The sequence below is a fragment of the Simochromis diagramma genome, unplaced genomic scaffold, assembly GCF_900408965.1.
Source record: "Simochromis diagramma unplaced genomic scaffold, fSimDia1.1 OVJJ01000293.1, whole genome shotgun sequence".
NCBI classification, from domain to species: domain Eukaryota; kingdom Metazoa; phylum Chordata; class Actinopteri; order Cichliformes; family Cichlidae; genus Simochromis; species Simochromis diagramma.
Genome location: NW_024386801.1, coordinates 19,761,512 through 19,787,573, shown reverse-complemented (window position 1 = coordinate 19,787,573; position 26,062 = coordinate 19,761,512). Strand labels below are relative to the sequence as shown.

Here is a 26,062-nt window from a genome sequence, read left to right as displayed (position 1 = left end):
AGTGTCAATTTAAAAATATATATATTTTATAGTTACAGGATAGTCTGCTTATATTAAATGTCTTTGCAATAAACCATCATGACTTCTTGTCATTTTAAGCATGGAGTTTCACTGGTCTGGCCCTCTTCAGATCAAACTGGGCTGTATCTAGCCCACGATGTAAAATGGGTTTAAGGGATAAGCACAGAAAACGAAGGGACAGCTGTAGGAGAGGCTCCAATTTCAAATACTGGCTTCTTTTTGACTCTTCCACATTTCTGTCTACTGCAGCAACTATTTAGCTATTTTTAAAGATTGTCTGATTCCATTAGCCTAATAATCCAGTGTTACTGGGTTATTTCTGAATGCCAGAACTAAAACCTTCTAAAATTCTCACAATATAAAAGCCTAGAAATATGCATGTCATGCATGACAAACAAATTGTAATATTATGTTGACAATAATGGGATTCTGATACAGTAATGCGGAGAAAGACAATACAGAAAGCATCATATTAGTAATAACATTTACAGAATGCTTGTATTAATGTTCTTGCAAATGTAAAAACAGAATGTGTGTGAAAAGGTAAAGGTTATTAAATATGGACATCAGTAAGCTGCCGGCACAACAGCAGTCTCATGTGCGTCATACTTATCCACTTCAACATAAAGTACATGATTCAAACAGAAAAAAAAACCCCACACCCTTCTCTTTATTCAGTGAGAATTTAATACACAAAGGAAAGAAGCAGCATGACTGCCCTCCTTGTAGATCAAAGCACATAAGCTCATTCTCAGTCTTCAAAGACATCCATGTCAAGCAGTTTTTGCAGCTATACAGACAAGCTGGTACAATTCCTTCTTGCAATTCCAAAAAACACTTTTCTTTTAGGCTTTTCAAAACATACACTTGGGTAACACAGTACAAAAACTTTAAAAAGGTCTTGATCCACTTTCTCTCCTCTGAAAATAATCTGTGTGCTGACCACTAACTGGGCAGCATATAATGCTAATCATAAGATCACTATCATCAGACTACATCCACCATCAGTTCAGTATAACAACACTAAAATGATCCTCATATGAAAATTTCAAAGATTGTATGGTGCTGATAATAACATTTAGCATGCAATGGATGACATAGAAAAACCTGATCATACCACCTTTGAACACGCATAAAGAATGTGGTACTGTTTCTTTCACATTATGTTAAAACTGGGCACCAAGTTTATGAAAAAAAGCCATCCATTTTCTTAATCGCCTATCCAGTTTAGGGTAGTGGGTAGGGATGGGTACCGGTATCCGGTGCCATGATGCAAAATATGCAAACTCAGCAGCCTGCAACAAGTGCTTTAAGCTGATACTGTGATACTGTGCAAAGGAGGTAACACCTCAAATCCGATGAAACACCTGGCGACGCATAGCGTTTTTTTTAAAAGCCGAGAAATGCGCCGTATTTGATAGCTTGCTGCGAGACCTCACACCGTGCACATCTACTGCGGGGGGGGTTGCCTGTTATCGGACCCGGAGTTTGCAACATCCCCCAAAAACCCGAAGATTAGAGTCCTGGCCCCTAGCCCTGCCAGTGTAGCAGAAATGATGACAGATGATGATGGCAGCAGCAGCCGTTCTTCTCTGGGTCAGTAGCTTAATGTTGTTCGTGTGTAATTTACGTTGAGTAGGCTAACCGCGTTATTACATTAATGCATGTAAGGTGAACTAGCAAACATCATCATAGCTACATGCGGCTGTCTTCTTCTTTGATGGCAGATACTCCCTTCAGCCTGGCCAAAAAGGCTAAAATGACCAAAGAAAAAGTGGAAAACAGTTAAACATGAGAGGTTTTTGGACAAAAGTTTGTGTTTTTTCCATTGTTTAAGCACTGCTTCCAGCCAAGAGTGATACCATATATGCCCCATAGCTGCAGAAAAGGCTAACATTGTTATCTTTTTAAAAAAAAAAAACAGCTGAACATGAGAGGTTTTTGGACCAATTTTGTGTTCTCCATTCTTTAAGCACCGGTTTGAGCACCGTTTAAGCACCGGCACCGTTTCAAAAGTACCGGTTTGGCACCGGTATCGGATAAAACCTAAACGATACCCATCCCTAGTAGTGGGGGTTATGGAGCTTATCCATCTGATCCTGGTTCAATCAATCAAGTTCAATCTTTATTATTAGTTTTAATTGTTTTCAGAGGGGGGGGGAAGTACAGACATTCTTTACTGAAGTAGAAGTACAGATACCTGTGTTTAAAAAAAAAAAAAAGAAGATCTAGTACAGCTACTTTGTTATTGTACATATCTGTACAATAACAAAGTAGCTGTACTTCGTTATGTCCCACCTCTGCTAGCTTTACTATGCTTGCTGTAATGTGACAGTGAAGCTAATGAAACTAGAGATTTATATGCCTCAGGTGACAACAAGGGACGAATCTTCAATCACCTCTTATAGCACATCACATCATCCTGTGCTTCCTAAATAATTTAATTTCCCCTATTTCCCTCCTCTGTCATCTCTAGTATTAGTTCATCTTGGAGAAAAAAAATAAACTATCACTACTACATCACAGAATATATTTCTAAACTTTGTTTTGCCAACATTTGACTTGCATAATGATTACAGTCATACTGGCAAGGCAATTTAGCTTGTAAATCTAGTGATATTACATAAACAGAAATTAATCTTACTCCATTGAACTTCTGTGGGGAAATAATTATATTAGATCCACTGCTGAATGTATATGTTTGCTCACAAAGAAATGAACAGTCTCTAATTTTTATGGTAGTCTCATTTTAATGGAGAGAGACAGAACAACAACCAAAAATCCAGGAAAAAAAAAACATATTACATAAAAGTTATGAATTGATTTGCATGTCGTTAATGAAATAAAAATCTTATCCCCTACAACCCGCCAGAATCCCTGCTCCCACAGATTGGAATTTGACACAACCAACAAACCAATCAATCACAGAGACTCCTAATTTCAACTTGAAATGTGTATAAAGCGCACCTGTCCACAAAGTCCATTTCTTCCATTCCAACCTCTCCACCACCGTGGGCAAGACCAAAGAGCTGTCAAAGGACCTCATGGACAAAATTCTGTAAAGATGAGTCGGCCAAACTCCCTCCCTCACACTCTCCTGCAAACTACAAGAAACATCTTACTGCCGTACTTCCCAAAAAGGGTTTCTCCACTTAAGAAAGTAATAAAGTCACCAAATACCAAGTCATGTTTTGCATGCGGCTCAAATACTTCTTTAATTTACTGACATGCAAATCAATTTATAAATTTTATGTAATGGTTGCTTTTATTTCTAAAAAAACAAAAACAAAAACAAAAAAACAACAACAAGGAATAGACATTTAAATCAAGCTTTCTAAATTAGGATCCCTCCAGCTGCTTCTCAGTGATTGCATGCTGAATATTTTTTCTGTAGGGCAATAGAGACAAATAAAAAATAAAGATTCATTACAGGGAGTGCAGAATTATTAGGCAAGTTGTATTTTTGAGGAATAATTTTATTATTGAACAACAACCATGTTCTCAATGAACCCAAAAAACTCATTAATATCAAAGCTGAATGTTTTTGGAAGTAGTTTTTAGTTTTAACTATTTTAGGGGGATGTCTGTGTGTGCAGGTGACTATTACTGTGCATAATTATTAGGCAACTTAACAAAAAACAAATATATACCCATTTCAATTATTTATTTTTACCAGTGAAACCAATATAACATCTCCACATTCACAAATATACATTTCTGACATTCAAAAACAAAACAAAAGCAAATCAGCGACCAATATAGCCACCTTTCTTTGCAAGGACACTCAAAAGCCTGCCATCCATGGATTCTGTCAGTGTTTTGATCTGTTCACCATCAACATTGCGTGCAGCAGCAACCACAGCCTCCCAGACACTGTTCAGAGAGGTGTTCTGTTTTCCCTCCTTGTAAATCTCACATTTGATGATGGACCACAGGTTCTCAATGGGGTTCAGATCAGGTGAACAAGGTGGCCATGTCATTAGTTTGTCTTCTTTTATACCCTTTCTTGCCAGCCACGCTGTGGAGTACTTGGACGCGTGTGATGGAGCATTGTCCTGCATGAAAATCATGTTTTTCTTGAAGGATGCAGACTTCTTCCTGTACCACTGCTTGAAGAAGGTATCTTCCAGAAACTGGCAGTAGGACTGGGAGTTGAGCTTGACTCCATCCTCAACCCGAAAAGGCCCCACAAGCTCATCTTTGATGATACCAGCCCAAACCAGTACTCCACCTCCACCTTGCTGGCGTCTGAGTCGGACTGGAGCTCTCTGCCCTTTACCAATCCAGCCACGGGCCCATCCATCTGGCCCATCAAGACTCACTCTCATGTCATCAGTCCAGAAAACCTTAGAAAAACCAGTCTTGAGATATTTCTTGGCCCAGTCTTGACGTTTCAGCTTGTGTGTCTTGTTCAGTGGTGGTCATCTTTCAGCCATTCTTACCTTGGCCATGTCTCTGAGTATTGCACACCTTGTGCTTTTGGGCACTCCAGTGATGTTGCAGCTCTGAAATATGGCCAAACTGGTGGCAAGTGGCATCTTGGCAGCTGCACGCTTGACTTTTCTCAGTTCATGGGCAGTTATTTGGCGCCTTGGTTTTTCCACACGATTCTTGCGACCCTGTTGACTATTTTGAATGAAACGCTTGATTGTTCGATGATCACGCTTCAGAAGCTTTGCAATTTTGAGACTGCTGCATCCCTCTGCAAGATATCTCACTATTTTTGACTTTTCTGAGCCTGTCAAGTCCTTCTTTTGACCCATTTTGCCAAAGGAAAGGAAGTTGCCTAATAATTATGCACACCTGATATAGGGTGTTGATGTCATTAGACAACACCCCTTCTCATTACAGAGGTGCACATCACCTAATATGCTTAATTGGTAGTAGGCTTTCGAGCCTATACAGCTTGGAGTAAGACAACATGCATGAAGAGGATGATGTGGACAAAATACTCATTTGCCTAATAATTCTGCACTCCCTGTAGTTCTCACAATGCATATTGACTCTGCAGTGCTAAATGGAAATCATGCTCTACAGTGCATTGGATCTGCTTAAGATAGGCGCATTTCAAATTGATATAAATTGCAGCCTATTAACTTTGCCTCCGAACACAGAAGATATCATATTGCATGTACTTTATGTCCTTTATCCTAATTTTTGATCTGGACTCAATCACTTTGACTTCTGACTGAAATGGTAATGACCAGTCCCTCACTGAGTCTCCTCACCCAAACGTGACTCAGTTCAGTTAGCCTTCAAAGAGTCCTGTAAGTAAAAGCCAGTTAGTGCCAAGAGTAGAAGAAAAGCTCACTGTCTGACCATCACAGAGACCTGGCATGACTTTTGCTGCCATGATGCCAGGTCTCTCTTGGAAATGAGATTTTTAATCTCAATGATTTTTTTACCTGGAGAAATAAAGGACTAATAATAATAAAACAAATGTTTTTAAAAATTACTGACAATGGTGACACAAAGGGATATTCAAGGTCATCTTTGAAGTTCAGTTTACTACACAACTTTGGAACTTCTAAACTTGTCTGTATCTAGTAAGAGTCTCTAGGATAGACCTCCCCATGTTAACCAAGCCTACCTTAGATATGAGCAAGAGAGAGATAGCTTAAGCCATACTGGCTCGGACATCACCTGAATTAAGAAGGAACCATCATGGACCCAGGCCCATGTGTGGTATGTAACACCAGCAGACAGAAGAAGTGACTGACATCCAGAAATCCTACCACTGACAGGACAAAGCTGGACTGAAAGTCAGCACTAATCATGGCAGCACAGGAACAAGCCGTAAGTACGAGATTCATAGAGGCAGGGGTCTACACTCGAGGCAAGACCCCAGGTGCAGGCAGCAGAAAGATGCTCCTGAGACAATTCAGCACATGACAGCCAGGTGCAAAAATGCCATAACCAAGTGGCCGGCATAATATACAGGAACATGTGTGCCGAGTATGCCCTAGAAGTCCCGAGGTCAAAATGGGTGGGTGATTGAGCATGACCGAGCTAAGATCCTGTGAGACTTTCAGATAAAGAAAAACTGGAGATAGACATAGTAGTGATGGACAAGCAGAGGAAGACAGCCACAGTGATAGATGTAGCTATACCGAGTGATATCAACATCAGGAAGCTAGAGAAGTACCAAAGCCTGAGAGAGGAGAAGATGTGGAGGATGAAGGCAACAGTTGTCCCAGTGGTATTCGGAGCACTCAGTGACCCCCAAGCTAGAACAGTGGTTCCAGTAGATCACAGGATCAACATCCAAGATCTTTGTCCAAAAGAGCGCAGTCCTTCTGCACAGAACCCTCAAGCTCCCAGGCCTCTGGTAGACTACCCAAGCTTGAAGGATAAAGACCACCCACAGGGGTTAGATGGGGACTTTTTATATATTATATAAAAAAGGTATACCCATATGTTGGCAAATCAAAGGTATCTAAAACAATTGTTTTATTCTCTGTTCATTAAAATACATCTAGCATAAGGTGTTCTTTTTTAACCACCACTCAGTGTTCGCTATAATGAACCTGTGTAATATATGGTGGTGGTTTAAATGAGGCATTCAAAATGCAATTTTGTAAGACCGAGTGTGGAGAGTTATGCATGAACAAAGGCTAAACTAAGCCTTAAAAAAGAAAAAGAAAAGAAATGGGTAAATTGTCAACTTGCTAAACTTTCTGTCATTTCCAAACAATTGGAAGGAAATGACAGAGAGTCATACTGTGAAGGTCAATAGTTTAGAGCATACAGAAGCAGACAGATACTTAAATGTTGCTAATTATAGAGGTTTTCAAGCCATAAAGTTCATCTCTAAAGGTGCAAAATATTTTCAGGTACGGGGTCAAAGTAGATGCAGAGCAGAAATACTGCCTGAGAATAAAGTGGCCCATAGTAAGAGCACCTCTACTGTGACACACAAGCCATGACGACTTTTTATTGTCCAAAAGTTTGCATAAAGAGTCTGCAATCAAAAGCAATCATATATATATATATAGAAATATATATATATAGAAATATTAGAACTAAGTGCTAGAGGCTGGTTAACATACCAGAGTAAGAAAATTGAGATTTCAGCTTCTTTAAAAAAGGACTTCGAAGTTGCTGAGTCTTACAAAATATAACTTTATAATATGAATAGCCAGTTGTTTGGACAGAAACAAGAGCCCAATGCAGCCCCAAGGACAAGGATTGAGATTTTGAAAAACAAAGACAATGTGGCTGTGTTAAGAGCAGCTGGAGCTGGAAAAACAAATTCTCTGCAGGGGTACCAGCATATTTCTACCTCATCATGGTGGCAGGAGTGCACAAAAAGCACAAATCTCTGATGGAAGCTCAATGTCATGCAGCATTCTCATCCCTATTACACTACTAAAGACCCACAAAGACAGAGCACAGATTTTTGGTATACCAAAAGAAGCAAAAGCCTGCATTCATGAGACTGCTACCCTTTCACAAGGAAGCTAATAATGGATGAATACGGGGATCTGAAGACTGCGTCTTGAAACTTGTTTTAATATTAATTAAGTTGGTTTCCAATTGTCATAGTTTGTTACATCATAACGTTTACTCTAACTCAAGTTATTAATGATGAGTGACTACTAAACAGGAACTTAGATTTTTTTGACATAGGAGGAATAAATTCAATACATTTTCAGGGGTGCCTTTGGGAACTGGATTTCGTGGAGAGTTAACAAAGAAGAGGTATACAGTTCTAGAGTTGTAGGGCTTATATGGTTGATTGCGAGTCAGCTAATGTAAAGTTTTCTGATATTTTCTATGCATTTATTACTGATTACTATTAAAATGTTGAAAGTTAAACGTGTATATACACTCAAAAATAAAATTTACAGCATGCAACCTGGATATCATGTTAATGAGAAATGGAAGGACAACCTAATATATTTCCTCTATATACAGCTGTTGCTGGCTCAGAGGCATAAAAATATAGATATAAAATGGTTTCATATTGATGTATTTTAGCTTGCTAGCCTTTGTAGAAAAAAGCAGAAAAAAGAAAACATTGGGGCTAATGGGAATGTCATTCAGACATCTGATGCCTGTTTAAAATTTCAAGGCAATTCATCTGACAGCTGTTAAGATATTTCAGTCAGGGACAAAGCATCAAGCATTAGCAATAACAAAACCATCAGCACTTTTCTTTCTATCATAACTGAAAAAGCCACAGCGAGACAGAGCTGGTACAAATATCTAAAAGATAAATTGATAACCTTTTAAAGCGGGATAAAAATATATATGTACTCTACTAATTTTTAAGTAAGTCTGAAACACATCCATTATTCCGCAAACTCTGAACCGTCTTTTCTTTTCTTTTTTTAAACTGTCGAGTCATCTTTTTATTACTCTTTAATCTCTTCAGTCTTTATCTACCAAAGGATCTCACCACCACCCATCCTTGAAACAAACTACAGAAGGGACTTTGTTCAGTCCTTGGAGTGGGTGCACAAACAAATCTGACATCTAACCAGGCTAAACTCTTCAGGGAAACTTGGTGGCAGCCGCTTGCCATTACTCTCATGATTGGATCAATATTAATACAGCAAGTGAGTCAGAGACCTTTTTTAAAGGTGTGGAGAATGGGAGAAATAGTAAAGCAAGTCCTTCCCATTATTAGTTGTTTTTAGTGATAATTAAATGTGTCATCTTAAAAGAGCATTTAGTAACTAAATCCTCCTCCTGAATAATTGACTACATCTCCAGATACAAAAGCAACAGCTCTCCACCCATAACAGACATTAAAGCTAAAAGCATTAGATGCCTCCAGAGAGCTACTCCCACTACCAGTGCAGGGAGAAACACACAGAGAACAAAGTGTTTCCAATGTCAAACACGAAACACTCATGTTCTGTGCTGTCAGCTGTGGCTGACTGATAATACACTCAGTGCTGCTGATTTCCATATATGCACGGATATTTCATATTTGTACATTTTAACTACGAAATCAGAGAATTAAAGAACAGCGCCTGGCAGATAGCTGATGTAAAGCACTTTTGTAGTTCTATAAAGAGTTTTCCCTAAATATTTCTATATTGTTTCTATAAAATATGGACAATGTCATACACTGGTTCCATTGTGGACATTTGTCAGTCGCAGTGTAATAACCCTCTAAACCATACACTGCTTTGTCTGTTTACTTGAAACTGAACCATAAATTACAAAATTATCATCATGCTATACTGATTAGGACCTGAATCTAGCAACTAAGGCAACAAACATAAATCAAGTGATCACTATGGCCACTTTCTCAAATGTCTACACGTGTATTTATTTATCTGTTTTTGGCAATTTTAAGAGTTGCCCCCATTACCATATGGTTAGGGTGGAAGGTTTACAGCATTTCTAGAGCTTATATGAATCCTTCATATACAAGTATTTGGTCTTGTGCACTTCTTGTTGGTTATGCTCTGGGTTTCTGTGGGTAGGTTCATCTTCTGAATGCCTCCAGGATAAAATGAGGCAACTTTCTCCCTCTTCTACACAAGATGTTTGTTTCTGTGTTTCATGGTATTGCAAGCTGGATTTAAAATGTAAAAAACAGCTTGAAAACTTCACAGATGGCTTAAACTATAACTTGATGAACCTTATAATGTTGAATTTTATTCCAGCTTTAAAGATGGGGTGATGTCTTCTCCACTAACCTCAAAGTTTTAAATTAAAACCCCAGTTTTATTTTATTCATTCATTTTTCTTTTGCGTGTCTATAGGCACTCCAGTGTTTACACTGGACATTATTTACTCAATTTACTGCTGACTTGACTTGAATCCAGAAATCTGTATTTTGACTAGCGGATACATCGTAGCATGTTTAAATTCTATTGGTCATATCTTCTTTTCTAGCTGCTACGCTGTAAAGCACAACTCCATTTTTAACTGAAGGCATTTCTTTCCCATTGAAAAGCAGATTTAGCCAACACCCTCCTTGGTTTTTTGCCAAACTGGTGACAGGTTCTGTCTTGATTTAGGTATGTGAAAGACAATGGGAGATTAATAAAGATACAGTCAATGATCTCTAGGACAAATCACCCTCCCGTGTCATCCTTGTTTCCTCAGCCTTGTCCTTGTGCCAAGGCCTCTTTATGATCTACCAGCTGACTGAGAGTAAGGAAAGTGCTGAGTATCCCACTAAAGCTCTCACACACCTCAAGCTGAATTAATCTTATGTTAACATTCAGCTGACGATCTGTCTGTTTGTGTGCATACAGTAAAACACTGTCATGCCAGACACAGCAACAACTTGTGCGTTATGACTACACTCATGCAGCATTGTGTGCATCTTCAGCTGTTTGTCAGTTTGAAGCCACATTAAAGCTTGCCAGTAGACACACCCACAACTTGCTCAGTGCGTCTGTGCCTTCTTTTATGCCTCTTGTATAACATTACAATCCCATAAAACTGACAACCACCACCACACTCAACGTGTTTCATTATGTGCCAGCAGGGCAATATACTGTACCGAAGGGAACTGTTGTTTTCCAGAAACAAAGACGTTAATGAGCTATAATGCACTTCATGTTCCTGAGGAATAGCAAAAAAAAACAAAAACTGGCACAAGAAAGAACTTTAATATAGGACCACAGTAACAGCACCTCTGCAGAGGTCAGTGCCTCACTCTGGTGTGTTGAGAAACAATAATGTACGAAGGCTTACCTTGTGTGACACGTGAGATCCCACGTGGAGAATTCATGGTCATCGAGGTTAGTGACTACCTTGGCTGCCCTTGGCCAGACGGCATGACGTTTGATAGGAACCAGCTCTTGACCGATCTCCCGTGTGGGGTCACGACTGCAGCAGGCACCCATCCTTCGACAGCAAAACACTTCTTTGTTTAATGACTAGGTGGTTCAACTCTTACTGATATCTCCTACGGGTTCCTGATTTGCTTCCCACCATGTCAGCTGTAAGCATCTTACTACTATTGTCCTGTCCAGTGTCACCAGTCCTCTCTCTGTCCACTCCCCATTTCTGACCACCCTAGTACGCGTCAGATGATTTCTCTCTCCAGGCTACATTGCAAATGTTTTGGTGGCCTGCCCCAGGCAACTTTGCCCTCCTCCTTATTCTGACAGAAGTGTTACTGTCTCCCACAGCTAGCCAGACTTTAAGGGCCACAACATTGTATCAAGCATCTTGTTGTTACTCTCTCTCACTGTTTCCATCTGAGACCTTCAATCCCTCCTTTGTGTCTGTCCTCGTTTGCTCAGTGAGGAACACAGATGGGCGCCCCACACTTTCCAGTCCCGAGCTTTGCTTTTTCTTCATAGACAACAGTCATGTAGAAAAGAGTGAGACAAGTCAGTCCTACGCTGCAGCGATGTGTGGGCTTCTCATGCGGAGAAATTCAACAGTTGCAATAAGATTTGGCTCCATGTTTCCATTTGTAGGCTCTACATTTCATGCATTTTTTTCCATGTCTGAAGTTTATCAGTTTATTATAGCACAATCTTTTGTAGACCTTTAGAGAAAATAAAAACAGACTCTTTCTAGTCTGTGTTGAGTACAAGGTATTAGAATTCTGCCTTTTTTTAAAAACAACAACACATCTTTCTTGTCCTTTATTGTCCACTTTCAGACTCTAAAAGCTGAGGATCTTTTGCCGTTTCTTTTTATGGACGATAGATCTGCTTTGCTATGCCATTGAGTGCCAAAATTTTAGCTCACAATGTATTTATATATATTGCTACATATTAGTAGCAATTCACCAAACAGCTGTTAAACAACCACAAAATACTCTTTGTGCAGTCAACTCCCCTCTCTTCCACAACTTCTTAAAATACATGTCTGTCCTTCAAACTCATCCTCCCTCCTACAAACACCCCAACAACATCCTTTTTAGTGTTGTAACAAAAAAATACCTTTCCTAGTTAACTGGGTTTATTTACTCAAAGATAATGGACATTATTGTTTATTAAATTATGACAAAAAAAATAAATAAATAAGATATTTCTATACAGCAACAATGCCTTTCACTTGGATCACTGCCGTGCAAATCAATACACATCCGAGTAAATAAGTGAAGTTACTCGCATGTGTAAGAGAAGCAAATACAGTCAAGACATAAAAATTATTGTTGTTTTTTGGTTTCCTCACCTAGAATCACCTGCCTAAGAGAGATCATGTTGACTTGTTGTTCACTGCCATGACTGCGTTATCTATTGTTCGTCATAGTGTGGCTTGCTAGTGTTCCACACCTGCTATTTTCAGGAGCAGGCAAAACAGAAAAATTAAATGGGGGAAAAAAAAAAAAAAAAAAAAAATCAAAGGATGCAGAAAAAAATACAAGGGAAAAGAAGGGAAAAATCAATGTTACCCAAAGCCAAGGTGACTTCAATTTATGAAGATCCTGGGATTAGGAGAGGTTCCAACAATCATTCAAGGCCACAGGCCCAAGAACACTTCACTGATGTAAACAATAATTAGCACATCTTAAAATTCAGGTAGTGTAAAATCAAAGGATTTATTTCATGAAGTCTACTATTGGCAAAGCAGCTCTGTAACAGAAAAAGCCAAGGCTGATGTACTACACAGCCAAAGGAAAGTAACCAAATCAAAGACCCTGTCTTTTTAAGTTGCTTTTTAAAATAATGCAACCTGATACAAAGCAAACCATATACTTTGTATAGAAGATGGGTGTAGCCTCCAGACATGAAAAATTATGCCCTGATGCTGCATTCTTCTTAGAGTCTGCAAAGTATAACAGCAAAAAGATTGTGTATAGAAAATTATCAATACACAAACTAACATATGACCTCAATATATAGTTTTATACTGACTGCTAAAATACTGACTTTAGCACAACTTGTTGTTCATTCTATAAATTACAGTCTCATTTAGACAAAGCATAGTATGTTTAAGGGTATTGGTATTGAATGGTTGATTTCATAGACTGAGCCACCCCTCGAACCAAGATCATGATGGCATGTTTGTTGTGGTATTTCCCCTCTTTGTTGTGATCACTGTTGGAGTTGTTACTTTAAAACATCATTATTACAGATATTACACAGAACACCTTTCTTAAAAGTAATGCAGTACATTACTTCATTACTCGAAATGAAGTAATGAAGTAAAGGAAAAAGGGTTCTTGGCTAGCTTAGCGTTAGCATGCTGCCTGTACAGATGCTTGCAAAAAACCGAAGCTGTGTTACCAGAATAAAGCAGTCGTTTGTTTTCTGGATGCAATTTGCACTTTACCATTTATCTCATCCTTTTATGCAATAAAAATAAACGTCCATATCCATGCCACAGACTCCGTCGCCATTTCTCTCCTCTGACACGTCAACTGAAATTAGCTGACTGCAGTGCAAACGCAAGAAGCTGGATCGATGCGCAGGCAGACTAACAATTCAAACAAACTAGACTACCAGACACCAGTTTTCTACAAGAACCGGTTCTGGAGTCCAATCCCTACTGTTAACAGTGTTAAAGTTCATTTTTCAAGCTCAAATAAAAATTTAGATTGACTGTGCAAAAGGGGAAACAGCAAGAGGTTAATGTTCTCTGATATGAAAAATAGCTGTTGAGTACAGTGGCGGGAAATGACAGACATAACTGCGCTCTCATCTTTCAAAAGGCAGGAAATCAGACGTGGCTGACATTTCAATAGATCGTATGTGAGTTTATGAATGTTTAAATGGTTCTTTTTTTGCATTTCCTTTTCATAATAGAAAAAAACAAAAAAACTCATTTTGAACTTTGTACCCCTACACACTGATTAAGACAAATGAAAAAGGCACCAGTCAAAAGTCAAGTGTGTTCAGAACATTCTGGACTTTGTAAATGATCACAACAGGACACTTTGTCATTAAGAGTTCAGAGAAGATCTGCAATTACCAAAAGTATTATAATGTGTAGTCATGTTTTGGATCGCAATCCCTTTTAAAATGAAGGACAATTTGGAGCAGTCATTTTAAAATTGTTCACATGCACATAATCATTTTACAGCTGTAAGCCTCTTAATCATTTTAATAACTTTTTTGGGTGCCTGTGGCTATTTATCCAATACCAGACCCCTTTCTCTGTTTGTCAGCATATGTATGAAATGAAAAGCACACAAAAAGCTGCACAGAAATTTTAAGTGCAGCTTGTCATCCTGCTTTGTTTTTACATCTTATCCATCATATTCCCATTAAATGTCACAATAAAACACATATCAGCCTGCCAGATCAGTGCTGTACTCAGATTCTCTGTAAGAGTCTGTGGATTAATACCAAAGCCTCAGGGCAAGGTTAAATATTCAAGAGATCCATTTTCAGACCAACTCCAAAGATGGTGTTACACACACACACACACACACACACACACACACACACACACACACACACACACACACACAGAAATGACCCTAAAGACTAAGGTCTTTCCCAAAGAGAAAGACAAAAGAAGAGGAAAAGAAGAGAAGAGTCCCCTAAGAATACTGAAGGTGCACTGTCAGGAAAACTACTCCTTGAAGAAAGTGCCAGTATGTGGATTGTGGAGTCTGTTTGACACAACAATGGGTTGAGGAAACGCATAAATTATAGTTAAGAGCAAAAAATCTAAAATGCTGTGAGTTTGATGAGGGCCTATCACTGCCACATTTAAAGCCCAGTAATTAACATATTGGGTTTCACTTGTTTAATCCACACTAAAAACCAGTGGGTAAAAAACAGTGAGCTGGGCAGTTATCCCTCTAATCTCTATATAAAGCAGCACATACATGTCTCTTTTCTGTAGATGCTGTACTATTCTCATGATTTAAAGCTCATTAGATACAAAGGAAATAAATCAGTTTTCATATATGTTCATCCATACACATTAGATAACAACCTTTTACAAAGGTCTTTAAAATAAGTTTTAGGTATGGTTTGATACAAAGGAATTTATTCATAATGTGAAAATGTAATTCCAGAAGAAACTGCAGAGAAACAAGTGTACCATGCAAATTAAAGGTCACAAATATCTGTTAAATTTTGATGTGCTATTGTCTTTATTCAGTGTTGCACAAAGTAATATGTCAATCTCATCTTTGCAGGTCATGTACACTTAACATCCTGTAACACCGACATTTGAAAACAGTGCTTTGTGAGTGCAAAGACATAAACACTTTTATCAAAGTGCAGGTTGCAATAAGTATAAAATGAGTCTAAAAGGATCAAAGAAGTCTTTCAAGTTGGTCAGAGTTAAGAGTTTCTCCAGTATTACGAACCAGTGAAAGAATGTGATTAAGCACAAACACACAGAGAGCTTTTTTTCAAATCATTAGCCAGTGGAGATGCTGTCTGAATCTCTGTGGGTTTTCAGGATGAATAAAGTGAGTCAGATATAAACACTGACTCATCTTGCGTCTTTTCATTGATACCTCCATCTGCAGTTCAAAGTTTTAAATCTCATTTTTTGATCTTACTTTTTTTGATCAGAAACGTCTTTATTTTAACTTAAGCTTTCATTAGCAAATTACTTCAAATAACTAAATTGGAATCATTTGAGAAACCTTATTTAGACGGGTGCATTTTTCCACCCACAGTCCCTAAAACCTTGGTTGAAGGAAGAATTTAAGGGAATGGCTCATCGGTTTTTTTGGGCGCATTAGCTAAAAATGTCCAAAATGAAATGAGGCGTAATTGTCAAAACCTGGTGCAATATTAGCAATACTGAATAAGTGATGACTGGATGCTTGACTCATCCAATTTATATAGAATTTGTACAACAATACCAGAAAAGTATTTTCATTAGGTGGACTTCTGTGAAGACTTGCTTATCAGAACATTTACTTTTTTATACTATAGTCATGACAAAAAGCAGTGTATTAGATCCCTTGGCAAGGCTTTCAGGACTGAAATAACTCTTCACAATTCTCACATTGATAACAAAGAGTGGTGATCAGCAACTGAAGGTAAGAGGAACAGAGAATAGGTAAGACACTGACCAAAATCAGCTACTGAAACATCAAGATACCGTGTATGTGAAAAGCAGAGCCTGGGGGAAACCGTGAAAGAAAAGGAAAAGGTAATAGGAGCAGCCTGAGCAGATGCCATCTCATGGGAAGGCTTCTAAATTCTGATGAAAATGCACTCATCTTGTTTCCAAAGTCATTCACTACAAACATCCTCATCCTATAAAAATCTCTCCCACCTTATGAGGCGAGCAAACATCAAATATTTGCTCCACTCCAGAGCCAACATTCTTGCACAGGGAGATTTGGGATTTTTTAATGCATAAAAAAAGAGCATGGTCAAAATGAACTAGGTGCTGCTTAAAACTGTCATATACATAAAACTGGCATTGTTCTAGTCAAATACCAAAGAAAAAACACTGTGACCTCTACAGCTTTTAGCTATTTAGAAGCAAATAAGCTAAAGCCCAGAGCAGGTGAGAGAATTATTTACCTCTCGACACCTTGGGAAGTTACTAATTTACATTAAGTCTATATTAGGTGTGTTAGATGACAGTCTGAGAGGCAAAAGCATGTCAGAAAACCAATATAATCCTGGCACATGTTAAGAAATAGTCCTTTGTAGAGAAGCAGGTGTTAGAAGTAAATATCTATAGGGAATGCTATTAGGAACAGAAAAAAAAGCCAGTGAAGACCACATTAGATATAAATGTTGTCCTTGGGCTGACATTTGCATGAAATAATCTTTAACTTTCCTGCTGTTCTAGGAAGAAAAGCAGAAATCGCTCAGCACTCTCAACCAATGAAAACAATAAAATTAAAAACAAAATCTGCTGTTGTCAAAGCTTTCTCTTCCAGGCTTTATTTGTCTGCCAGAGAACTGTTGATTCTTTGGTTTAGCCAGGGCTCCACAGAAAACAAAGCCTCTTTTTCACTTAAGAACAAAGGGCTCTAGATGGCGAGCACAAACCAGCCCTATGTTCTTCAGTTTTATTAAAAACTCGAAAAAGATTTTCCATCAAAATGAGGAAAAACATGCTTTTCCTGTGTATTACTACCCGTTTCAAGTCACATCAAAACGGTCTTTCATGTGGATTCAGATTTAATACAGCAAAGCCTTCTCTGTACATAACACCTATATTTAGGTCCATTCAGCTTCGTGTTCACCTAGGGTGCAAGCACTCATCAGAAACCCAGGGTCTGAGAAATGAAAAACACTTGTTAATACATCACCCAGCTTACATCCATAATACACCATCTTTCCAGGCAAAAATACCTTTTTTGCTGTGACTCATTACTAATCTTGTCATTGCATCCTGTTCATTGTTTGCTTGATAATAATTCAAGGCTATTTTACAATGCAGAGAGAGAGTAGGAGCACTGTATTCTCTTAATGGAAATGCTCTTTTTCCCTTTTTCCATCATGACTACAGTCATGCTGGGTGGGTTGAAGGTCTGAATGTGTGACACTGATAAAAACTGGAACCCACACACTGCTGACAAAAAAAAAAAAAAAAAAAGCATACCTGTTCAGCAAACCGTTTGAAGGTTTAACAAAGTCAACATTACAGGACAAAAACTACTCAGCAGCAGTGCCGATGGTATCTACAGCCAATGTAACTCGGAGCCTTAAAGTGTTTAAGTCTTGCAAGGCCATCCATACTGCCGACATTATTGTAAGCTGCTTTGAGATAAGCCTCTTTGTCACGGCTTCGTGATACTATCATTGTGCTTACCCCGCCAATCACGCCGAATTCAAATGACAGAGGAACCAAACACAATTTTGAAGATCATCATCTCATCACAACCTGCATCCTTAGTTTTTCAGTGTCGGTGTCACGGTCGTTCAGGCAAAGCTCGAGTGTTTATATTTGTAGCAGATTTTACATATCAAAATATCGTTATATCTAAATAACGATAATAAATCGTCTGGTCCTTAGCAGGTCTAGAAATTAAGTAAATACAATCTCAGATGAACAACAACAAGATGACATATTATACCAGGTCATTATTTCAAAACTGAGCAAAGATGCAGAAGCAGTATGTGAAAAACCAAGTCCACATTTACTGCTTCCATGAGAATTAAGAGAGAAAGTGGGAGCCAGGTGCTGCTAATACAAATGTACTCGATAACTGGCAAAGTGTACCTACCCCTATAAAAGCAGAGGTGTTGGCAGCAATCAGGAAACAATCAGGTATCCAGGAGGTAATCAATGATCTTAGAGAAGGAATTGTTGGTTCCTATCAATGTAAGAAGTGTTATAAGCCCACTTCCAAACAATATCAATCTATGGTCAGATTATTCACAAACAAGGAAACATTTAACACAGCTGCCAGTCTTCCCAAGGTGGATTTCCAAGCAAATTTACCCCAGAATCTGATTTTGCAAACCTGAATGAACTGAAGCAACTCTGTAGAGTGGGCCACAGTTCCTCCAAAATGATGTGAGAGACTAAAAGTTATACAGAATCATTCAAATTATTGCTCCTGAAGATGGGTCTACAAGCTACGGTATCATGGGGTATACTTAGTTTTTTCGCATACTGTTTCAGCATTTTAGCTTTGTACTTCCTAGATAAATAAAGAAATGGTAAAACCTGTTGTGTTTTGTTCTGTCTGAAGTTAGATTCAAGTCATTTAAGGAGCTCCTAAGGACCACATGATTTATTATGAAGCACTGATGGGTAAAACTTTTTTTTTTTTTTTTTTAAACCATGACTGCAAACTTTACAATCCTAAAACATCCTAAAACATTTGGTATTTTTGTTTGATAGAAAAAACAAACAAACACATAAAACATTAACAAGTTGGAAAAAAGCTACTTCCAGATAAAGTAAAATCCAGGATAATGGCAAAAGACAAGACTGAAGCCTGCAGGACTGGGCTAGCTGATCTACCCAACAGGAATCTGACATCTCTCAGATCTGCTCACTTACTTCTTTGTTTCACTGTGTGTGTGTATAGCATTGGTTTCAGTTTTCCTCACTGCCCCCTGCCTTCTTTCAATCCCCTCCAGTGAAGCTATAGTCATGCAGCCTTTCCTGCAAGAATTTTATCCCTTCTTGGACCCGACTGGCAATGCTCCCCACCTCCCTGTACCAGGAGCCCCCTGCTGGGTGTAGCTGCAGAATAAGGGGGAAGAAAATCTGTTTGTAGGCCCTTCGGGGGAAGACAGAATCAGACATCATGTCTGTGTGCATGCACATAGCTACGAGGGCGAAAAATCACAAAACAGGGGTACAACCAGTGAAATATTTCAAACATGCTTAAACAAACAGCCTCGGGACAACTTCCGAAGAGAGGTTACGTGAGAGGGTCTTGTGTGCAGCAGAGGAACTCGTCAAACTTACATCCCCCTTGTCCAGGGGAGAGTATAAGAGAGGATTATTAAAGTAAGTCCAGGCAAAGAACAACTGTATCCGAGTTTGGGGACAGACGGAAATGAAGTAACCAAGCAGGGGCAGACAAACGATCTGGCTCTTGATTGTTGTCTACAGTGAGCTCATCAACAGTTCTGGGAGCCGCACAGATATGTTGAAGACGATCACGTTCTTGTGTCGCTGTGACAAAAAAATTAAACATTTTCACCTGTGACTATGCTCACACTGTGACTCCAGTCACCAAGCTAGACACAGGTTATGCACATAGACAACAATGAATGAAAAAGAACTGGTTTATAAGAGGTTACAGAGTACACTTTCACGCAGTCTCTCCAAAGAGAGAATTCATAGCACTGCATTTGGTTAAAACTGTCAGAAATATCTAAATAATGCAGGAACAGAGCTGGAAAAAGATGTTCAAACCCTGCCCGTTTCCTCACCTCCACAAATCTGCAAGCAGACTTCAGATTACATGTGATACAATCAACTGGTCGGTACATCCAGTCCACCTTAAAACAGGACATCAATAATAGGTGCTGTAATGGGGAAAGGAATAAAATTGAGCTGTTTTTCTTAAAAACAAGCTGTTAGCAGTGTCACGGAGTGGCCAAACAAAATCCGCACAGATACACAGAGGGAGCTGCATCGTCCTTTTTGCGAGTAATAAAAACATGAAAAGCATTTTTCCAGATAGATGAGGCTCCAACAGTGGAGTCCTGGGGGGCTGTTACATAAATTCGGCCTCTAGATAAATAGTATGGCTTTGACGTGGAAAGGATATTAGATGTCAAGAGTGTTATTAATTCTCCATGGGGTTTTTTCTGTTCAAAAAATATATCATCCATAAGCCAATTAAAACAAGGACAAACTAAAATGTTTGTTCCTGTTCCAGACGTATCTCTATCATCTTAAGAATACCTGAAATACCTGAAGCTTGACCCCCCCAAAGACTCAGGAATGTGCTTATTGTTATTTCACTTGAATGCTTGAGCGTCACTGAAGAATGATGTGCATGTAATGCTATAAATTACTATTTCTACTGCGGTTAACCTAAAGAGCTGAAAGCATCGTATCTACTTTGAATCCCAATCGAGGTATATTGAGTTTTAAAAAAATACATTACAGATACATGTTCACATAGTTTTCAGCAAAGCAGGAGGCTTCTTGTTTTCAAGAGTTAAAATCTGGTTGTTGTTTTTTTAATCCACATTTGTATTTGCATATTTTTCCAGGTATGTTTAAAATTGTATTTTCTTTCATTTTTATGAGTTATCTTTATCTAAAGAAAATTTGTTTTAACTGAAACAATGTAACAAATACTTTTTCACAGGACTGTATGTACTACAATTTATATATTTATATCCAATTCCAAGCTGGACTGGAGAACGTTCTGGAACCTGTCCAGAAACTAAATAGCTGGAGTTCGACTTGTCAAAGGTTTGCAAATAATTGCTGTTTAATAGATAAATACAGATAGACTGCCAACAGGTTGCCATCAGTCTGAATGAATCAAACGTCACAGGGATGTGTACTCCTTAAGATATTGCAAGCTTTGACACTTTACACTGGCTAAGTCTATTTTTGTCTTTTAGGTTGCTGTTTAGTTTGGGGATTGTTTTTTTTTGTTCGTTTGTTTGTTTGTTTTTAATCTCTGATCCAAGCCCAATTTCATTGTGCTCTGTATAATGACACTAAAGATCATGCAGTCTTTAACCATCAAACAGGTCAACAAATCCCCACTACAACAGAAAAATGAACTAGCATTTCTACAAACGCACAGTCGCACTAAGCCCAGAGACACCCTCCTATTTTTTGTGTTTTGTTTTGTGATGATGGACCAGTGAAGCCACTCCCCACATTCATTTCAGAGAGTTCAGAGATGCGAGTGTGAACATGTATATGTGCACAGGAGAGCATGCGACCACATGAGTCCCACGTCCCAAGTGTGAGTAATACGTGGCATCTTCATCAGGCTCGCAGAGAGCTTTGCTACAAGGACGTCTAGTATGAAACGAACTGTTGAGACAGAGATGGCTCCTCAAGAATATGTGGCGCAATGCGAGGGTGCATCACAATCAAGACGATGCAAAGCATCAAGGCTGTGGTGGTGGTGGTTGCACCACATACTTTGAAGCCATATGCATCTCAAACAAAGCAACTGCCTGCCAACAGCTTGATGGCCAATTACATCACGGATTGAGCGCTATGCCAAGCTAAATCGAAGTGTCGCAAAAATAAAAGGTTTTATTTAAAAAAACCAAAACATACACTAGACTAGATATTTTTAAAAAGACAGTAACTGCAGATTTTATGTATTTTCAATATCCCCATTCAGGATTATTTTTAGACAATCCCAACAAAAATGTATATCCCCGGTCACGGCTTACAAGATTTTTAATTACCCCACAAATAGTGATCTGCAATGAAGCAGACAGTATTTAAACATAAGCCGAAAAAAGAAAAAAAGAAAAAAGAGCTTCCACACAAAGAAAACCATAAAGTGCAACATAACCAATCATTTTTCTCTGTTATCTGCAATGACACTTAATTCTCTCAGCACAGAGAAACTGTAAAGCACTAAATCTGCCTGAGGGCGTTTTAAGGACATTTCAGGACCTTAAAAACACTGATTACTGAACAACTGAGTGGCCCATGAGCGCTCTAACAGGTGTTAACCTTCCTTCCTACAGAAGCTTATGTAAATACCTACACAGAGGAAAAAAAACATGAATGCTAACTAGGTTTCCAAAGATATAAACAATCAGTAATAAATGGTGGTTAGCCATTCAACAGACTGGAGACCTCTTTAGGGTTACCCCTGCTCTCTTTGTGGCAGCTGGGATAGGCTCCCACCCCACATGACCCTGAATTGAATAAGTGAAGGAAAAGGGATGGCTGGATGGATAAATAAAACATTTTTACTGTTTTGCTTTTGCACCAACCCTCTACATGTCCTCCTTTGCTCCATCCATGAATCTTCTCTGTGGTCTTCCTCTTTTCCTCCTGCATGACAGCTCCATATTTCACATCGTATATCCAATATTTGCACTATCCCTCCTCTGCACGTGTCCAAACCATCTTTGTCTTGCTTCTCTAACTTTATCTTGAAATTACGCAATCTCAAACTCAGTGCATACAATAACTCTGTCTACTGCTAAAATTCCAGCTAGTTCCAGCTGTTTATTGAATTCCCTCCTGACTTTCAATCCTCTCAAAGTTGGTAGGAAAAAAAGCCTTTACATGACGATTTGTCCAGTCCTTGTAGGTCTCAGCCTGTCTTCACATTTGCAATCTGAAGTCTCACGTTTCGAATGAAACCCAGAGTGAAATTCCGAGTCAATACCACCAAAGTCCCAAACTTTTCTGTTCAGGCACTAAACAAGTGTTTTTCCTTCTCTGTCTGCTGGATTACACTGCCAAACACACAAAACTATTCTGCTCAACCGATCTGGACTCTTTACAACAAAGATATGGTCTGAATTTCCAAACTCTTTTTATGACTTTTTTTTCATAAAAAGATCTTTTTAAAGTTTAAAGTCGCCAAATAACTGCATCTTAAAGTTTTACCTCACTGAGAGGACAAAGGAGGGTAAAAGAGCTTTTTTTTTTCTAGTGAGAATTTTGCTTTCATTTCATACATCACTGAAGATGCAGAGATAAGCTCCTGCATCAGGGATAACGAGGCAGAACACAACACAGCCCCAAGACATTCATCTTTTTCACTTATCAGATATCAACTAAAAAAACAAAACAAAACAAAAAACCAGTGAGCATCTTTTGTGAGGTTTTGTAAAACAGTTTCATTGTTGTTTTCACTGCAGTCAATTTTTGGCACTTTTCTATAAGGATACAATTACGAAGGGCAGTAAAGAAATAATGTTTAGCAGCTAATGCACTGAGTTTATATCCACACTCCCACCATAATTCACACATTTATTGATTAAGATCATGCTGATATTTACGGTGTTTATCAATTAAGAAACACCTTTCAGTATTACTGTGCAATTTATCAGCATTGTCAGCATATGACAATAAACTTTAATCTCACTCAAGCAGTTTCAGCAAAAACTCAAAAGTGCAACCAAGTAGATCAGTATTTCTGGGAATTTTGATCTGAAAAAACTCTGGATTTGCTTTTCTGATAATGATGATGATTATTATCATCATTATCTATCTATCTATCTATCTATCTATCTATCTATCTATCTATATATATATATATATACACACATACATACACACACATACACAGTTAGTCAGTTTCTGGAATAATCCATCTGAGACACTAAAGACAAAAACAAAAAGGTTTGTCATTACTCCTTATAAATCTGTCACTGACACCCAAAAAAAACCCATGCACTGTTATTCCCCCCCCCAAAAAAAAAGAAAAGAAAAGAAACCATACCTCACACTGCAGTGAACAGCTGATACCGAGAGAAGACTACAGACTGTGTCTCAGCAGGGGGCCTGACTCTCACATAATCTGACTTTTAATAAGCTTTTCCGACCCTACAAATTAATTGTAGGGTCGGAAAAGCTTATTAAAAGACCGCTGATTAAGAATCAAATCAGTCAGTAATCAGATTACTAAGATTACCTGCAAACCATAGTATAATATTTACACTGTAAAATTCTTGATAATACCGATTATGTCATGGGTGTAGGTATGCATGTGTCTTCAGCTTGTGTTACATAGGAGTCAGTCTGCCAGAAGGGTTTAATTGTTACGTACGCAATGAGAGTTGTTTCTTTCCTACAGCTGTTTGTAGGAGTCTATTTATTTGACTATGTTAAACTTATAATACAACTTTAATATGATATGAATGCATTTACAAAACAATGCATTCAAACAACAACAACAGTACTTATCTTGGGCACAGCCCATCACTGGCCCATAGCTTTAACAAGTCAATTAAACACTGACCTAATTACCAGAGTCATTAACCTGCCAATTTTAAATGCCTTTATATTTAAATCTCAAGTTAAAGATATATGGTGGAAAACCTTCTATAACACATCTATAGTATATTGTGAGCCCAACAACCAAACCATACAGTTCTATACAATGGTTAGTAGAACCTGATCATAGAGGGTTAGTATTAAGAAGCTGCAAGTCTGCTTACTGGTAATCTTGAAAGAGGTCACATGTCCATCAGGATTTCTTTATTACATGGTTATCAGCCTAAACAACTATCTGCTGCCCTGTAGTACACAAACTCTGTAGGTTATCCAGGAGCTAAAATATGCAAAAGAAAATTCAAACTACTTCTGGGATATGAGGAAGTTAACCAGAGATCATCTCTTATCACTGTATGACAAATTAACTCTCGTAAAAGCTCGCAAACACACGTGAGTGTGGGTCTTTACCAAAAGGCAGAACGCGAGAACATGACAAACACCTGATAGCCGCTTCTCACGCACAGCACAAATGAAAGCAGTGAGGTCATTAGAGGTTCAGCAGGTTATCCCCAGGCACACCCCATTTAAATCCACACTGTCCCAGCGGTCATTATCCCTGCTAGTAGCAGGGAGTTCGAGTCAGGAGCCATATTAAGCTGCACGGCAACTTCAAGTAACGCACAGGTAGCAGTAACGGAGACGGCAGCAGTATATGGTCTGTAAGGAACTTACTTTATGAAGTAACTGGCCCCTTCGTCCGTAAAACCTTCCTCCCATCCGCAAGGCAGGTCTAAAATAAAACCAGACAACAGACTTGTTCGTAACACTTGAAACTTTGTCGGGCCCGGACCGTATAGTGAAGTTAGCAGCGACAAACACCGTTAAATAAGCAAATATGCGAAATAAGCACAGGTGAAACTGCCCTGGAGACCTAGCTTAGCTAGCTACCTGAGCGTATCATGTGTCCAGAGTTTACAGGTTGACCGGAGCGGGGATGGAGCCAGGTAGTGGTCCGTGTCTCATCGCTGCAGCACAGACAGAGAGAGGAGGGAAAAACACCTGTTACACCGCCGGGAAGAAAACACCGGGCAGACCCCGCCAACTCCCGTTAAACCGGGAGAGACAGCGCGATAAAGCGTTTGTTATCCCACTCACTTGATGAAGAAGACCCTTCCGTCCCCGCAGACACCGTAAGACCAGTGTTCAGGTAAGGTGTCCCGCCCGAGAGGCGCCGCCATGATCCGGCTTCAAGTCCTATTTCATCTCATTCCCTCTCCATGAAGTCTCCCGGGAGCTCAATAATCACTGCTAGGGCCAGCGCTGCCTTCAGGGACTCATCGGAAGCCCGTACATCCGAGCATCAACATGATCAGGCAGTTACTGCTTTAAGCAGATGAAGATTAACTCCAAAATTTCTGGAAAGCAGGTTTAACGATTTTTTTATGCATTGGTGTTTTGAACATTACCAATATAGGCAATAAAACTGAATATAAAACGGACAGAAGCTGAAGTATTATATAGCATCCAGGCTTATATGTATATGTATTGAGTTTGTGTATATATAGTGAAGATTGCAGGGGTTTTTTTTTTAGTTTTTCTCAGTTTCCCCGCCTCGCTTCTTGCCTTCTTTTTTCTTATAACTAGTTTGCCCTTGTACTCTTTTGTCACCTCAGTAAAGACTCCTCTAACACATTTTTTAAGTCTTACTCCCTGTTAATCTTTCTCACCTTCACATTATGCTGACACAAGTTATTTCTCGTTATCTCTTATCTCATGGTTGTTACTTTCTAACCAATTACTTTATTCCCTATTATACAAATTTAAATTTAAATGGCAGCTCAAAGCTTAATCATATCTTTGTTTGCTTTCCAGACTC

The 26,062-nt window shown here is 38.8% G+C and overlaps 1 protein-coding gene across 4 annotated transcripts in view; it reads right to left on the bottom strand.

Moving 5' to 3' along the window:
* LOC120730200 (pleckstrin homology domain-containing family A member 7-like) overlaps positions 1–25,541 on the bottom strand; it is a 134,920-nt gene extending 109,379 nt beyond the window's left edge. For 2 of the 4 annotated variants that reach the window (XM_040026414.1, XM_040026416.1), the window contains exons 1-3: positions 25,342–25,540; positions 25,135–25,211; positions 24,919–24,976 (exon numbers count right to left, since the gene is read on the bottom strand). In XM_040026414.1, the coding sequence (XP_039882348.1) occupies positions 24,919–24,976; positions 25,135–25,211; positions 25,342–25,424 (218 nt within the window). In that variant the 5' untranslated portion in view covers positions 25,425–25,540. Of the gene's footprint in view, positions 1–24,918; positions 24,977–25,134; positions 25,212–25,341 lie in introns of all 4 variants that reach the window. The other 2 variants (XM_040026413.1, XM_040026417.1) reach the window with 2 other exon arrangements.
* Between the last annotated feature and the right edge of the window lie 521 nt (positions 25,542–26,062).